At 45.0% G+C, this 16,399-nt stretch overlaps 1 protein-coding gene across 11 annotated transcripts in view; it reads right to left on the bottom strand.

Moving 5' to 3' along the window:
- Positions 1-16,399, bottom strand: part of RHBDL3 (rhomboid like 3) — a 133,758-nt gene that overhangs the window by 8,507 nt on the left and 108,852 nt on the right. For 8 of the 11 annotated variants that reach the window (XM_080994785.1, XM_080994778.1, XM_080994781.1 and 5 more), the window contains 3 exons: positions 13,713-13,861; positions 9,760-9,872; positions 3,828-3,928 (listed from right to left, as the gene is read on the bottom strand). In XM_080994785.1, coding sequence (XP_080850911.1) covers positions 3,828-3,928; positions 9,760-9,872; positions 13,713-13,861 — 363 coding nt within the window. The remainder of the gene's footprint in view (positions 1-3,827; positions 3,929-9,759; positions 9,873-13,712; positions 13,862-16,399) is intronic. The other 3 variants (XM_080994783.1, XM_080994784.1, XM_080994786.1) reach the window with 3 other exon arrangements.

The raw sequence follows: 16,399 nt of genomic DNA, 5'->3' as shown, positions 1-16,399 counted from the left end.
TCACCCCATTGCAGGGATTCAAACCGCTGACCTTCTGATCAGCAAGCCCAAGAGGCTCAGTTAGCCATGGTAATTGACTATCAGGGAGTTCAAATATTATATGTTTGGGTTCATTTTAGGATGGATGAATCTGCCAGTTTTAGTCTCTGTTTCTATTTTTTCCAACCGTAAGTTTCGCTTGCCCCATTTCCAAATACATTTGCAATCGAAAACAACGGCTGGATTTTACAAAAACATCTCTGCATCTGATCACTCAGGAAAAAAATGCATATTCGCAAACTTAGGACAACTGTCTTTGAGGAAAAGGATTTTCATAAAGCTAGTTTGGGGCAATGCTTTTATGGTCTACAAAATTTGTAACAAACCACACCAGAACTGGAAATACAGTTGGCAAAGACAGCAAAACAACTCAGGTCTACGGTTGATTGAAAATATTTTGCAGTACATCTGGAGGGCTGGCTTATACCTTCTCTGTTAGAGTGACAATGGAGTAGTCTTAGTATAAGGTTATTTCTAGATAGTTTTATATCCCGCAGAGATTAAGAAAGATTATGAGATCAGGAATAAGTATTTGCTGGAAAGGATGTCACAGGAAGGGAACTTACATTCACATCTAGTGGGTCTGCCTTCAAATACAAACATACCTGGTAGAGGTCATGCATGTTAGTTGTATTATAGCAGGTTTTTGCTTACAAGGCTTTCCTTTAGTTTTTTAGGATCTTGCAAAAATGAAAGATCGGGATTTTATTCAAAGTATATCACTGCAAATATATTGAACTTAATTTGGCTCTGGAAAGGCTTTGAAATGCCAAATGTCGGTGAATTAGCAAGATCTGGGACATTATAGTTATAGAACCAAGCAAAACATGTTTTATTAAACTGAGAATGGTCAGAATTTCTGGTGATACACTTAAAAGGTGCCTTGGAGACTGACTTAACCCCTATATACCCAGTAGGCCACTACGGTCTGTGGGAGTCTTTATCCTGCAAGTTCCAAATATCTCAGAAGCCTGCTCTACAATAACTATGTGAAGGGCTTTCAGGGTGGTTAGCCCATTCTGTGGAATAGCATTTCTGTTGAGAGATGACAGGTTCACTCTGCAGTTTCTGGAAACAGCTGAATATATTTTTGTTCCAACAGGCTTTCCCAGTTGTATAAATGGGTCTGTGCCATGGGCGTCTATTTTGTATTGCATTGTTTTGTTTTTACTATATTTGTTTTTTGTGAGCTTTTTTAAAAAAGCTTTCATTACATTTTGCAACAAGAACTATCATTTTGCAACAAGAACTAACTATCGTTGACTATCTTTCCATTATTCATCCATAACAGCATTCAAGGTGTCACAAAGAAAGGGAAATACATCATCCACACCATGCAAATAACATACAAAAATAAACTCTAATCAAGGAGATCTCTCCAAAGGCCACCATGAATCTGTGAGGAAGTCCTTATCTGCTCTTCCTGTCTCATGTACATCAAACAGCTTGAGGTGTTTGTGTAGAAGGTGATTAATAAAATTATAATTATTGATAGCAATAATAATGAAGTAAAAATATTTGTTAATATTTTGCTGTGGAAGAACATAGCAAGAACATTCCCACTGAGGTCTAGCTCTGAGGGCCTTCTGGCGGTTCCCTCCCTGCGAGAAGTGAGGTTACAGGGAACCAGCCAGAGGGCCTTCTTGGTAGTGGCACCCTTCCTATGGAACGCCCTCCCATCAGATGTCAAGGAGATAAGTAACTATATAACCTTTAGAAGACACCTGAAGGCAGCCCTGTATAGGGAAGCTTTTAAAGGTTTAAGGTTTAATGTTTTATTATGTTTTTATATACGTTGGAAGCCGCCCAGAGTGGTTGGGGCAACGCAGTCAGATGGGCGGGGGTACAAATAATAGATTAAGATGATCAAGAATGAATTCCAGATGTTGTAAAAACTGGGATTGGTATGGATAGGCTGTGAATATTCTGTTAAGTTTCTACATATTGTAAACTCACAAAATATTAACAAGGATGATTTTATTTTTGGAACCATGGAGATCAGGTTTTGAATGTGCCTCCATGGAGAAGGGTACCTCTAAGAAGCAGGCATGATGCAATGTGGGACTGACATCATGCATATTTGAGAAAACCTCAACGGTCCCACCAGCACCTTCATCTGTAGTACAGAACAGAGGAGTGCCAGCATCTATGGACTGTGGTGAAGTGTGATTTGTGCCCTGGATATGAATCTGACAAGTCTCAAAGACCACCATGCAGATATGCCTCTAGGCTAATGATTCAGGCAGTGAGGGAAATTGCTGGAGAATGCTCCCATCTGTGTCTTACAGTGCTCATGGGTTTTGTCTATAAATTACTCCAGCCATTGAACAAAAAATCCCCCAAAACCTTTGCTTTTTTTCTTCTAAACTAATTTTCTTTTATGCAGTTCTCCGCAGAGATTAGTAACATAGTCAAAAGGCTCAGGGTGCTGCTATTAAATATTGCGTTTTCTCCTCCACTCTTTATTTTCATGCATCTTTATTTAGTTTATTTCCCCCCTTTATTACTTCCCGTCGGGTGAAATGCCTTATTGCTTGCTCTTCGTTTATTTATTTGCAGGAACATTTCATTCTGCAGCCAAGGACGTTTTTATTTCTTGCAGCTACCCAGAGGCACTCAGGGAAGCAAAAAGATTCCAACGAACCTTTTCTCCCACAAGCAAACAAAAAAGCGTAACGAAAAGATGAGCACTGACATTAATGGGATGCAGCAACAAATGCAAAAGATCATTTTCATTATGGAAGATTTCCCCTCATCAGCATTAAGTGAGAACGCTTTGTTTCAAATGCCAGAACTGGGTAATGTGAGAAGATTCTACAGCCAGTGAGAAGATTCAACAGACTCTTGTGGCATCATAAACTAACACATCTATTATGGTATAAGCTTTTGATGGGATGCTGTACATGAATACCATATGTGCCACTCTAAAAGCGCAGGGGAAACTTGTGTGAAATAGAAAGGTGACAAAAGTAATTCACACAAACAATCTGAAACAGACTTATGGGCATACCAGAGCTACGTAGTTTGGTCCGCTAATCTGTTCCCACTGACTAATTAATTAATTTTATTTATTAGATTTATCTGCCATCCTTCATCAAAAGATCTCAGGGTGGTTCACAAGATAATAATACAAGAAAAAAGCACAAATAAAAAGTTAGAACAGAAACAACAAAACAATAGCCCACCCCAAACACATTTAAAAGGACGTATAATATTAATCAGCCAAAGGCCTGGTTGAAGAGGCCTGGCACCTAAAATATATATATATATAATGACGGCACCAGGCGAACCTTCCTGGGGAGAGCATTCCACAAACATTCTGCATTTTCATCATAAACGGAACACTGTCAAAAGCTGGAGCATTTCTGGAAGTCAGCCTAAACACAGAAGCTTCCCCCCTTAATTCCTTATCTGTAGTTCATAGCTCTGTGCTGTGGTCATACACCCGGACAAGGATGTGTGGTTTTTGTCTTTGTTGCCTATACTTTGCGAAGGCAATTTGGTGTAGCCAATAATGCTGATGAGGACCAGCAGAAGACCCTTTCTTTGGGGCTTCCCACAGGCATCTGGTTGGCCACCGTGAGAACAGGACGCCAGACTAGATGGGCCATTGTCCACTGGCTCTTCTTATGTTCTTAAAAGCTTAATGAAGAGAAAGTAATAACTGCAGCAGTTGGCTGTTCCTAATACTGGAGCAGCTTGGATTCCAAGCAGCAATTCCGTCCAATGAAGTCATGCCATTCCTGGTCTCTAACTCAAATTGTATCACTACTTAGTCTAGTACTTACCATTACTATGTTGGCTAGGTGAGCAGATATCAGGGCGTACACGCCTCCAGATGAGCCCACAACAGGTGCAGTCATATCAGCAATAGACACTGCCAAGGAACCTTGGAGAGTGAGAAAAGGGGAGGGGAAAAACTTTTATTGCAAAAACCTTGCTAAGCAAAAGAGTCAATCTTATTCCTCTTTTTTTTTTTTTTTTTTTGCACATGAAGTTCTCAGAAAAAGGGGCATTTACAGATTATCACAAACCTTGCTAAGCAAAAGAGCTGACCTCCTCCCTCTTTTTCGCACATGGAAAGGGCACCTACAGATTGTTGTTAATTCGTTCTGGAGGTCCGCTCTTAACCTGAAACTGTTCTTAACCTGAAGCACCACTTTAGCTAATGGGGCCTCCTCCTGCTGCTGTGCTGCCAGAGCACGATTTCTGTTCTTATCCTGAAGCAAAGTTCTTTACCCGAGGTACTATTTCTGGGTTAGTGGAGTCTGTAACCTGAAGTGTATGTAACCTGAAGCGTAAGTAACCCGAGGTACCACTGTAGTATGCGAAGCCACAGTCAATGACAGGCAGAGTCAAATCAGTCTAATTTTGGGCATGGGGAGAGAATTGGGCCAGTCCTGCTTTCCAAGCCTAAATCATTTTGCTGATGGAGGAAAAGTACAAGGTGGTCTCTCTCTCTCTCTCTCTCTCTCTCTCTCTCACACACACACACACACACACACACACCAACCCGCTTCCTCTTGCAGCTTAAAGACACTTGGGGAAGAAATTGGTCATATGGTCCCCATGCATATTGGCATCCTAGAGGGATGAGACACTAGCCTAACTTAAAGTCCCAGCTGAGTGAGGCTTTGCACCTGTGCACTCTCTCTCTTCCGAGGGCTCTGTGCAGCCCTATATCTACATCTGTTTTAGAGTGGGATGGGAGGTTAAAACACACACCATTGTGCTTGTGTCTTCCAATCAGTAGAGCCTTGACCCAGGGTCCGTTTTGCTGAACACCATATCCGCTTTACAACTACAGGGAGGCTACCTGTAATTTGCAAGGCTAGGGAACAAAACCAAATGAACTCGTGCAGGACCACACACAAAAACCTATTGGGAACTTTTGTGATTTGGGCACTTTTCTACTAATAATGGGCAGTGTGATAGATAGGTCCTCTGAAGTCGTTATTTGAATTGGAGTCGCGTTTTGGAAATGCAATCACTGTTTCGAGACCTTCCGGCGCTCTCACGCAAACGGAGATTGTGCTTGTTTCCCAAAGTCTGCACACCTGACAAGTTAGATCAGAAGCAAAGAGCAGATGTTGTGGACAAATGGGCTGGCCGCATGCTAGAAAGACAAGCTAACAGGCAGCTGATGCTATAGCTGCTGAAGGCCAAGCTACAAATTCCCCTTCACCATTTTTAAAAACAAACAAAAAGGTCACTGGAGCTTGCATTTAGGCCTCTTCTCTGCCCCCCCATCACCACAAAATGAGGTGAGGCAGGCAGGTAGCTGCTTATGAGAGGGTCTTTTCAGTGGTGGTGCCCTATTTATGGAATGCCCTACAGTATAGTCGTACCTTGGAAGTCGAATGGAATCTGTTCCGGAAGTCCGTTCGGCTTCCAAAGCATTTGAAAACCAAAGCGCGGCTTCTGATTGGCGACAGGAAGCTCCTGCAGCCAATCAGAAGCCCCGGAAGCCCCGTCGGATGTTCTGCTTCTAAAAGAACATTTGAAAACCGGAACACGCACTTCTGGGTTTCAATCGTTCTGGAGCCGATTTGCTTGGGAGCCAAGGCATTTGAGATCCAAGGTATGACTATACAAAGAACCATTCCTTGCCTGCCGTTTTTCCTCTTCACTCTCTTCCTCCAGCCCTGTTTCCCCAGCCGGTGTCCAATCTTAATTCTCTTCCTTTTGCCTGTCTTCACTGTTGGAGCACCCATTTTTAACTGTGTGGTTGTTGTTTCTTTAAATGAAGAGGCACATCTCATGTGTCCATCTTAACCATCCGGTTAAGAATTTTGCATAAATATTTTTGGTTCCCCCCTCCTGTATATTTACAACTGCGCTGTATTTGTGTCTGCACTACTGCTGACGACACCGACTCCTTTCTCTCCACTGCGAACGATTTGAAATTGTTAAAGAAAATATTTTCACCTGCATGCTGCGAAATAATTGGTTGCACGCTAAGAGATATTTTTCTGCCTGTGATTTTTCCTGGCAACTTCTTTTTAGACCAACTCCATCCTTTTAATGAGAAGGCAACACACCTTCACCCAGCTTTTTTAAAATTCTTAGCATTTCCCCCCCACAGTCTGACACACTTAAGGCGGGTGGGGTGTGTGACGACGACACAAAATGAGCTGAGGAGAGGCAAAATATGTACAAAATATGTACGGTGGATGGATTCGGGGGTGGGGTGTAAGAATCAGACACACAGAGCTGGAAAACGAGAGAGTCAGAGACAGAGCACAGATGTGACATTCTGCAAAGTAACAAAAGCAAAAAAGAGCGAAGACAGGTTATTTTGCCAAGAACTTCATACGCTAAATCAGGCCTGCCTGAAACTCCCACCAGTCCCTGCAAGCAAGGCCAATGGCCAGGGATGTTGTGAGTTGCAGTCTAGCAGCATCTGGAGGTTCCCCACATTTTGGATGGCCAGAGACACTGAGGATGGAAAGGGATGGGGAAGAGTTGGAATGGTACACACGTGAGCACACATGTAGGCTTCACTTCAGGCCTACTTCTCCCTGAGTTGAAGGAGAGAAGGCGAGTCCACAACCTCCCAAGGTTCCACTGTCAAACAGCTCTTAGTGTCAAAAATTATTTTTACCGTAAGTTTAGTTGGAATTTCATTTCTTGCAACTTGAAGCCATTGGTCCCAAGTCCTACCCTCCAGAGCAGGAGAAAGCAAGCTTGTTCCCTCTTCCATGTGATAGCCCTTGAGATATTTGAAGATGGTTATCGCATCTCCTCTCAGTCTCCTCTTTTCCAGGCTAAACATACCCCAGCTCCTTCAACTGCTGCTCATAAGGCTTAGTTTCCAGACCCTTGATAATCTTGGTGTCCCTCCTCTACACATGTTCCAGCTTGTCAATGTCTTTCTTATATTGTGGTGCCCAGAATTGGACACAGTACTTCAGGTGTCGTCTGACCAAGGCAGAATGGAGCGGTACTATTACTTCCCTTGATCTGGACACTATACTTCTGTGAATGCAGCCTAGAATAGCACTAGCTTTTCTTGCTGTTGCATCACATGGTTTACTCATGTTAATTCTGTGTGGACTCATACCACTGGCTATGTCAGTCATAGGACCAGATACTCCAGATGCACTGAAAAGGACCTTCACTCTAATATGCTTATGGAGCCCCCCTCCCTATTCCTAGCTTTCTAATCCAATTATGATATTTATGCTTCCCACCTCCATGTACTGCCTCATAGCACATAACTCTTTTTTAAAAAAATTGTTCAGTAAGGCACACTTCTATTGTACCTTTATTTGTTCATTGCAGCAAGACTTGCTATATAGGTAAGGACCGGGGCAAGGGAGAGGGACAAATAGCTAAACCTGCCAATCACTGTCCCAGTCCCATGACACCCTCCCTGCAGTTGCCTCCTGCTCTCTCCTCTTGTTATAATTAGATTTGATCTATCATCAAGCCAGCTTCCTTCACCTCCAAACTGCAGAGGCGCAAGACGTGAATAACAAATGCAGTACAAATGTAAAAATCAATCAGTCCATGAAGATCCATCATCCCATAGATTCACTGGTCATTGGAAAGTTGCCATGTTGGGCCCGAACCAAAATCCTTCAGCTGACAATTACTGACACTGCGGTAAACAAAGGTAAAGCCAAATCGGATATATAGATTAAAAAATAACTCCTGGGTACTTTATCCCTCAGGAAATCTCTTCCCCCTCATAACTAATGCTTAATTATAGTAGTTCCTGGTCCTGCACTCACTGTACAGCTCAACTGAGAAATGGGATCCTCCTTAATGAGGGTCCTGGTTGCGTGTGGGCCCCTAAGGCACCCCACAGGGTAAGCTGTGGCTGGGCATGGCCCAAGACTTAACAGTCGGGTCCTGGGATCGCGCCAGGCTGTTTGGGCCAATCGGGATGGACGGCGTGATTCCGGGGCCTATAAAAGCGGCAGCGCGACGTAATCGGGGGCACTTGCTTTGCACTGCCGAACACCCTCCCCCCTTCCTAATTTTAGGTGCTGCTGCTTTGGCCTTGCTTTGGATTGGGTCACCTGTTTTGGAACAGGGGCTGGGTAGGGATTTTTCCATTTGGCAGATTGGCTGTAGCCACTTGGTTTTTACCTACCCCCTTAGCAATCGTCACAACTTTGTAAGGTTAGGCGGTTAGGCATTGGCTTACTGAAATGTGTGGGAGGGGAGGTGCGGCCATCACCTGCCCCTCCAGAAACAGGGTGTTCCGGTAAAGGAATCTGGGGGTCCTGGATCTCGCCTGAAGTCGCTTGAGGGGCTAGGGCCATGCCAGGACCACAGAAACCCCGGGGTGAGCTTCGGTTGATCTTCATCAATATTGCTCCCTTGTTTGGTGTTTACCCTTTCAGACTACCAGCCAGCGAGACAGGAGTCAGTTATAGTCTGTTGCCAATGCCTAAGCCAATACCGCTCACTTTGCTGTAATCAATAAAGCTGTGGCCTAAAATTTTGCCCAATAACTTAAACTAAAATTATGTGTCAGTTATTTACAAGGGGAGGGCTTGGGGGCCTCGAAGCGCAAACACGGCACTAGGAAAAACTACAATAACTTTCTCAGTTACCAACAGAAGTCCTGTTCACATGTCTTCATCTGAACATACAATAGCTTAGAACTGGGGCAGGGGCACAGAACCCCATAATCCTGGGCCAACGGGCTCCCAACCCAACTTTCACATTTTTAGTGCAAACGTCTGAAGGAGGTTTCTATGTGTGCTCATTTAACAAGCTTAGAATCATCACAGCAATTAGCAAACAGGAACCTTGACAAGACAGAGGATCCTACTGCAGAGAGATTTGTAGGCACACTGAAGCGGAGCCCATGTGCCTGGAGGTTGGGAGAAAAATTTGATCAGGTCCACATTTTAAAGTGGACCAACGCAATTTGCACTCCCTGAAACAATCAGCAAAACAATTCACAGCTATCCTTTGTAATTTGAACTTCTATGAATCTTGTGATGTAGGCAAACGACGTGTACAAAAAGACATACATAGGTGAAAAGAACATAACAGTGTATTATATTAGGGGAGAATGCTTGCAAAATATATATACAGTATTAGACAAATTGTACATTAGAAGGAAAGCAAACTAAAATGTTAGATTTTTTTATGTGGCTTAAAAAAAATGACAAACTGGTGCAGAAATGTGGAGAACGAAACTAAATACTAGAAAAATAAGAAACTGAGAGAAACCAAATTTGACAGATTCGTCCATTCCAAACAGGGGCCGGTGTGGTCTGAAACAATCAGCTTGTCACAGTGCCTTCCAAGGAGGAACTATGATCACACCTTGACAAACTCTAGACTTGGTTCGATTTTACTTCCATACAGTGTCATATTTTTAAAATTACTGCAACCAGTGATATTTTTCTAGAAAAAGAGGTGCCGGAGCTCACGGTGAACACCTCCCTTGTTCTCTAATAACGGCAATGGCGCCCACCTGAGAGGTGCCAGAACTGAGCTGCTGCTGAAAAAAAGCCCTGACTGAAACATTTATATAGTGTTGATAAGGACAACATTATGGTGGCGAAAGATAAAGAATCCCGGAAATTTAGATAGCTAGAATGATGATAATAGCAATTATAAATTTGCCCACCCATACCACTCCGCTGTCCAAGGCAAATGATGAGCACCTTCTCTCACAGGAACCTCAACCATGGAGATGAACCACAATTTCAGTATCAGCCAATATCAGGTTTATTCACCCATACAACATACCTGCTACAACTCCAGCAATGTAGACAAACCCGATCCTTGCAGCACCATGTACCATTTCAAGGGGGACTCCAACTAGAAGTTGAAGGACAACATTGAGTCCAAGGTGCTCTATCCTGGGGGAAATGGAAATAGCATTAAAAAATAAAATTTCTGCATTATAGGGGGGTTGGATTAGATGACCTTGAGGGTCCCTTCCAACTTTACAATTCTGTATGATTCCCTTTGGTACCAACAGACAAGTACAGAGACTTTGTATAAATAAACAAGTCACCATCTTAGTGCCAGGGTTTTGGGTGGGTTTTTTAAAGTTTATTTTTAGCTAGGTTAAAATAGATTATTTCCCTAAGTGGGGGGAAAATGTCATGATTCGGGTTTAATAACCCTGTCTTTAAGCTATGTTAATTAGCAAAGTATATTTGCAAGCAGAACAATTAAGGATATTGCTTATAGGCTGGAAGACTCTGGTATAAATCTCAGCTCATCCACTAACTGGTTGAACAGCCTTAGGCAAGCCACCGCCTCTTAACATAGCTAGAAAATGGCCCTCACAGTTCCAAGTAGTTAAGTAGCTACAAAACTTAACCAGCCTTGATTTACTGCCTTCTCCCACCTATTATAGCCGGGGGGGGGGGGGGGACCCACAGATTGTCATGTTAGCAAACCTAAAAGTGCCTTTGTACTCAGGATGATTTAGAATCGGGTTTGTTTGTTTTTAATGGGTAAAATTAGGGACGCGGGTGGCGCTGTGGGTTAAACCACAGAGCCTAGGACTTGCCGATCAGAAGGTCGGCGGTTCGAATCCCCGTGACGGGGTGAGCTCCCATTGCTCGGTCCCTGCTCCTGCCGACCTAGCAGTTCGAAAGCACGTCAAAGTGTAAGTAGATAAATAGGTACTGCTCCGGTGGGAAGGTAAACGGCGTTTCCGTGCGCTGCTCTGGCTCGCCAGAAGCGGCTTAGTCATGCTGGCCACATGACCCGGAAGCTGTACGCCGGCTCCCTCGGCCAATAAAGCGAGATGAGCGCCGCAACCCCAGAGTCGGTCACGACTGGACCTAATGGTCAGGGGTCCCTTTACCTTTACTAATGGGTAAAATACCATTTGGAAAAAAGATTTTAAGAATCCCTTATACAGAAGGAAGTAGAATGAGATGCAGGGTAGTACCTAAGAAAAGTCATGGGAAGATGCCCAATGTTTTCTAAGAAAGAATTTAATGCCTCTTGCGGGGCAATGATTTATTTCGATTAGAAGACCCTTAGAGGTTCTGTTCCTCAGTGTGTTTGATGCATGCCTGTTCTTTTAAAAAAAGTCTCAAGAAGCATTCCATTCAGCCCAACTCCTACTGCAGCCAGGAGCATCCGAGCCCCCTGGTCAATAAGCACCCATAAAACATAATTAGCTTTCCCATGCTCTGAATGTGTCATTCTTTAGATGACAATATAATTGATTTATCAAGGCTTCACCTTCTCCGCAACCAAACAAATGGGCCCTCGAATCAATGCAAGTCATTAGTTATGGCAGCAGTACAAATGGGTGGGCCCCACAGATAATTAACGTCCGCTCAGCTTTAAAGCGGAAGGCTAAAATTTACAGCTTTGGTTTCTTAGAAAGCTTTTCTCCATCGGGATCAAGACACAAACAGCACATTTTGGGGAGCTCTCAGTCACCCTTAACAACTGCCTTCTCCTCAGCTACCTTCTGGCTGTCACAAATGCCCATTAAAAAAGCAGATGAGCACAGTAAATTAAGAGTTTCAAATTAACATTTTAAAGTCACAGCAGGAAGTATGACAACAATAGACTTCACCACCTTTATATTAGCTTGCCTTTTTGGGGTGGGGAGAGAGGAATAATGGCCTCACCATTAAAAGAAGAAAGAAAGAGGTTATTACTACTCTTCCAGAGATTTATTTTATTCCCTGAATGTGAAAATAATCTAATGAGGGTAGGCTGGCTATAAATGATGGTTTAGCTACCTAACTGTAGTAAGTATTCCATCATTAAAAAATAAATAAAGCAGGGGTTGCTTCTCAAGTGGGGAATGTGTGTGCACACGGTTTTGATAGCTTACACTTCCAAAAGATTTAGAATCCACTGCAAAAAAAAAAAAGTAATAAGGCTGTGCTGGCTAAGTCTCTTAATATTTACAGATGTGAGGCACTGGATAGTGTATCTTCCCAAGAGTTTCCCTTGGAAACCAGCCAAAGTTGTGAAAGAAACGTGATAATTAAAAGGTTCAGCACATTTTTCCAAGCAACACGACAGCCTAACAGCAACAAGATACTTGTCAAGGCAGAGGTTAGCATTTTGTGGGAAAGGGAGGCATACTTAAACATAGTTTAAGCACTTAAATCTTTTTAAGGTTTCAACCTGTTTTGCAAATCTCTATGGACAAAGGCAGTCCTTTTTGGCTCATATTGCAATTAAAATGCACAGGTTTCAAAATGTAAAAGTGGCATTACAGGGGTGGGTCGAAGAGCGTGACCAGGCCTGTAGTGGGCAGGGAGACAGTGTTTAATCCTGCCTGCTGGTACTGTCCCAATGAAAATCTCTCACCACCACCTCAAGCAGCTATTTCCAACTTGAAGAATGCTCCTATCAGAAAGCAAGCAAATTATGCAAAAATCCTGCAGATCTGTCAGGCAAGGATACTTAGCGCTATGAAGTCAAGAATGATATACCCATATTTCCTCCTTCAGCTTCTGCCCCTGATGTCCTATGACCAGCAGGCAATATAAACCAGCTCTTACAGAACATGGTTTTATCCAAAGATCGCAAATCATTTTTAAAAATGGGGATTGTGTGTAATACTTTTTTATGGACACCTAAGAGCAACAGGAAGGGACGTGGGTGGCACTGTGGGTTAAAACACAGAGCCTAGGACTTGCTGATCAGAAGGTTGGTGGTTCGAATCCCCATGACAGGGTGAGCTCCCGTTGCTCGGTCCCTGCTCCTGCCAACCTAGCAGTTCGAAAGCACATCAAAGTGCAAGTAGATAAATAGGTACCGCTCCAGCGGGAAGGTAAATGGCGTTTCCGTGTGCTGCTCTGGTTTCGCGAGAAGCGGCTTAGTCATGCTGGCCACATGACCAGAAGCTGTACGCCGGCTCCCTTGGCCAATAAAGCGAGATGAGCGCTGCAATCCCAGAGTCGGTCACAACTGGACCTAATGGTGGGGGTCCCTTTACCTAAGAGCAACAGGATTCTCCCAGCGTTTTAGTTTCAGAGCAGAAGACCTAGGGCATGATTCAGGTTTAAGGGGCCCTCCGGTGGTGCCCTCTCCTCTGTTGATGTGTTGTAGCAGGCTTGTCTGGCAGGAGTGGAAGCCGCAGTACTCCAAGCAGTGCCAAGGTGGTTGGAGACGACTATTTCGTGACAATAAGCTGAAGGGGGCCATTGTCTGAAACTAAAACGGCAGCTAGACCCAGCTGCCTGCCACTGCTTGGAGTGCCAGGCTGGATTTGTTTTTATGGGGGGGCAGGGTAAACATCAGCAGGGCCCCCCAGCAGCTGCCCAAGAATGCCAGGCAGTGGCTTAGTTTGTGTGTGTGTCACAGGGGCAGTTGCCCCAGGCACAAAATTGTTAGGGGGTTCCAACCTTCAACACCTATTAAGTGCTGCCTCAATACAGCTGTGTGCGTCCATTGCTGGGCTTTGTTGAAAATGGCTTCTCCATGCAAACCAGGAAGTGGTCTTTCCAGACAACGGAACTACTCTTATTTTCTTATCTCTGCGGCTGGGATCTCCTGGGTGACGTGGACGCCGTTAGGCAGTTGAATGTGCATGCGTACTCCGTCTGTTTCCCTCCCTCTCACCCTCTGTACAGCCCCGGGCGTTGGCAACCCACGCTATGCCACTGATGGCAGCTCTGTGTCGCCCCCTGTCTTTCCCATGAGGTAAGGGAACCCCACCCCCCCCATCCCAAGAAATTCAGCCCCCCTTTTCCCCTAGAACTCACCCTGCATGCATGAATATGTAGGTGAGGTACCTCCAGGCCTGGGCACGGAGCTGAGGATGATATAACAATGAGTTCTTCAAATATAAGGGATGGGTGACTTGCAGCACAAACCTATCTAGTACCACTCCATTGTAAAGAAAGAAGGCAACCTAGGAAAGCAGGGAGATCGCACAGTTAAGTGTAATTCATTCAAGCATCTGGCCGAGAAAATATGCGCAAGGAGACATACAGGCTTAATTCCAGCAAGTGCAGTTGTGGCTAAAGGTCTGTCCAGATCTTCTCCCTCACATGTTTGCTGTACATGTGGGGGGGGGGGCAGGGATGTGGGATTACGCTGCTACCCGTTTAAGCTTTGATGGTGACCCACTCAATAACCACGCCCCCAATAGCTCCGCGTTTTGTGCCAGTGTGGAAGGGGGCCAATGTGTGCACACAGATATGTGCACACCGCTCCTCCTTCACAGGAGCAGAGCCTCAGGTTAGCCAGACTTCCTGCTTCTGTGGAGCAGCCCTGTGTCCATACACTGGCATGAGCTAAAGCCCCCTTTCACACTGGTGTCACACATGTGGCTGTGGGAGGGTGTGTGGCTGGTGGACATGCAGACATCAATGGGACTGGTTAGTTGCAACTACCGTATTTTTCTGTGTCTAAGGCTAGGTTTTCCCCCTAAAAAATAATGTCAAAAATTAGGGGCCGTCTTATACACGGGTAGTGATGAGGGTGGACTGGCGACAATCTGAATCCCCAAAAATAGGGGGGCGTCTTATATATAGGGGTATCTTATAGATGTTAAATTCCGTCCCAACGCTTTCAGCAGGATTCAGACTAACTTCTGCTTGGTGCATTTCCATATGGGGGACTTTAGTCTGATTATGGTTTAAATTGGTTCTTAAAATAATGCTAGCTAGAAGATACACACACATTTTTAAAAAAATCTCTCTTCTACTTTCTATGACCACATTCATACATGGCAAGAGGCTCAAAGACATTTTTTTTAGTGGCGCCCAGTCTGACACTTGTATCTCAAGACTCAATATTGGGAATAGGGTTTGTTCCTGAAACCCAGAACACCTGCCCATTTATTAAAATGTATTGACAGCCTTTCTACAGCACCTCCCATTGTTTTAAATTGTTCAGTGTGGAATGATTAAAACAACTCTAAAATATACCGTATTTTTCGCCCTATAGGACGCACTTTTCCCCCTCCAAAAATGATGGGGAAATCTGTGTGCGTCCTATGGGGCGAATGCAGGCTTTCGCTGAAGCTTGGAGAGCGAGAGGGGTCGGTGCGCACTGACCCCTCTCGCTCTCCAGGCTTCAGGAAGCTATCAGCAAGCCTGGGGAGCCCGCGGAAGTTCCCGCAGGGCTCCCTAGGCTGCGGATAGCAGCCTGCTGCCCAGAGCGCGGGGCGCACTGAAGCAGAGCGCCCCGCGCTTCAGGCAGACATCCGCTGCCTAGGGAGCCCTGCGTATAGCAGCCTGCTGCCCGGAGCGCGGGGCGCGCTGAAGCCGCGGCTGGGGGGGGGGGATAATTTTTTGTTTCTTTATCCCCCCCCCAAAAAACTAGGTGCGTACTATGGGCCGGTGCGTCCTATAGGGCAAAAAATACGGTACTCAGTCAGAAACGCAGAATTGCTTCTCTTCTCCCTCTCTTCTACTTGGAGACATATGGTATGACACAAATTGGGACATAGCTGCACATTTCATCATGCTGCACATTTTCCCATCTGACCTCACATTATTAACTGCAGAAATGAGGGTGCAGAAACTCATGCCTTGCGTTATACAGTGGTACCTCAGGTTACATACGCTTCAGGTTACATACGCTTCAGGTTACAGCCTCTGCTAACCCAGAAATAGTACCTCGGGTTAAGAACTTTGCTTCAGGATGAGAACAGAAATTGTGCTCCGGCGGCACGGCAGCAGCAGGAGGCCCCATTAGTTAAAGTGGTGCTTCAGGTTAAGAACAGTTTCAGGTTAAGAACGGACCTCTGGAACGAATTAAGTACTTAACCCGAGGTACCACTGTACCAGATACTATTACCTGCTCCACGCCCTGGTTAATGTCTAGTTTCAAAAGCACCACATTTCAAAAGCACCAGAAATCTGGTGGGTCTTCATAGGGAGGCTGCTCCATAACAAACGCAGCTTGCTGGGTGCAGAAGAGCTGGTATTATAGCTTCCTGGCAGGTGGGTCACTGGGAGGGAGAAGGACGAGGCAGTGGGGAGGTCGCCATGGCGCATATGCACAGGCCAAGCCAATCCGGTGCTCTTGCCAGTGCGCTGGCGCTACATCAGCCACCCTGCCATCTTGCCCCTTCCCTCCCTCCCCAGTAAGCAGCAGTGACTCACCGGCCAGGAAGGTAGCACAGCGCCTCTGCTCCACGCAGCCAGCTTCTTCTGGGCTACACTGCTAAGCACTACTAGAACTCCCCTCTTAGAAACTTGAGGTACTGAGAGCAAGGCCCCACCGGAAGATCTTGAAGGTTCATATTGCAGGAAGCACTCCTGCACATGCTTGAATCCTTATAGGTAGGGTCTTAAAGGTCTTAAAACTGCTCTTTGTATTGGGTTGGGAAGCACAGAGGCAGCCAGTGCAGATGAGCAACAATCCGTTGAATAAGTTGCCTACTATCCAGGGGTGCAGTTAGACTATTTTAGACTTTGGACCTTTTGGATTTATGGAG

This window comes from Podarcis pityusensis (genome assembly GCF_964106645.2).
Source record: "Podarcis pityusensis genome assembly, chromosome: 2".
Classification (NCBI taxonomy): domain Eukaryota; kingdom Metazoa; phylum Chordata; class Lepidosauria; order Squamata; family Lacertidae; genus Podarcis; species Podarcis pityusensis.
Note: the sequence above shows the minus strand (reverse complement) of the source record. Positions and strands in the feature narration are given on the sequence as shown.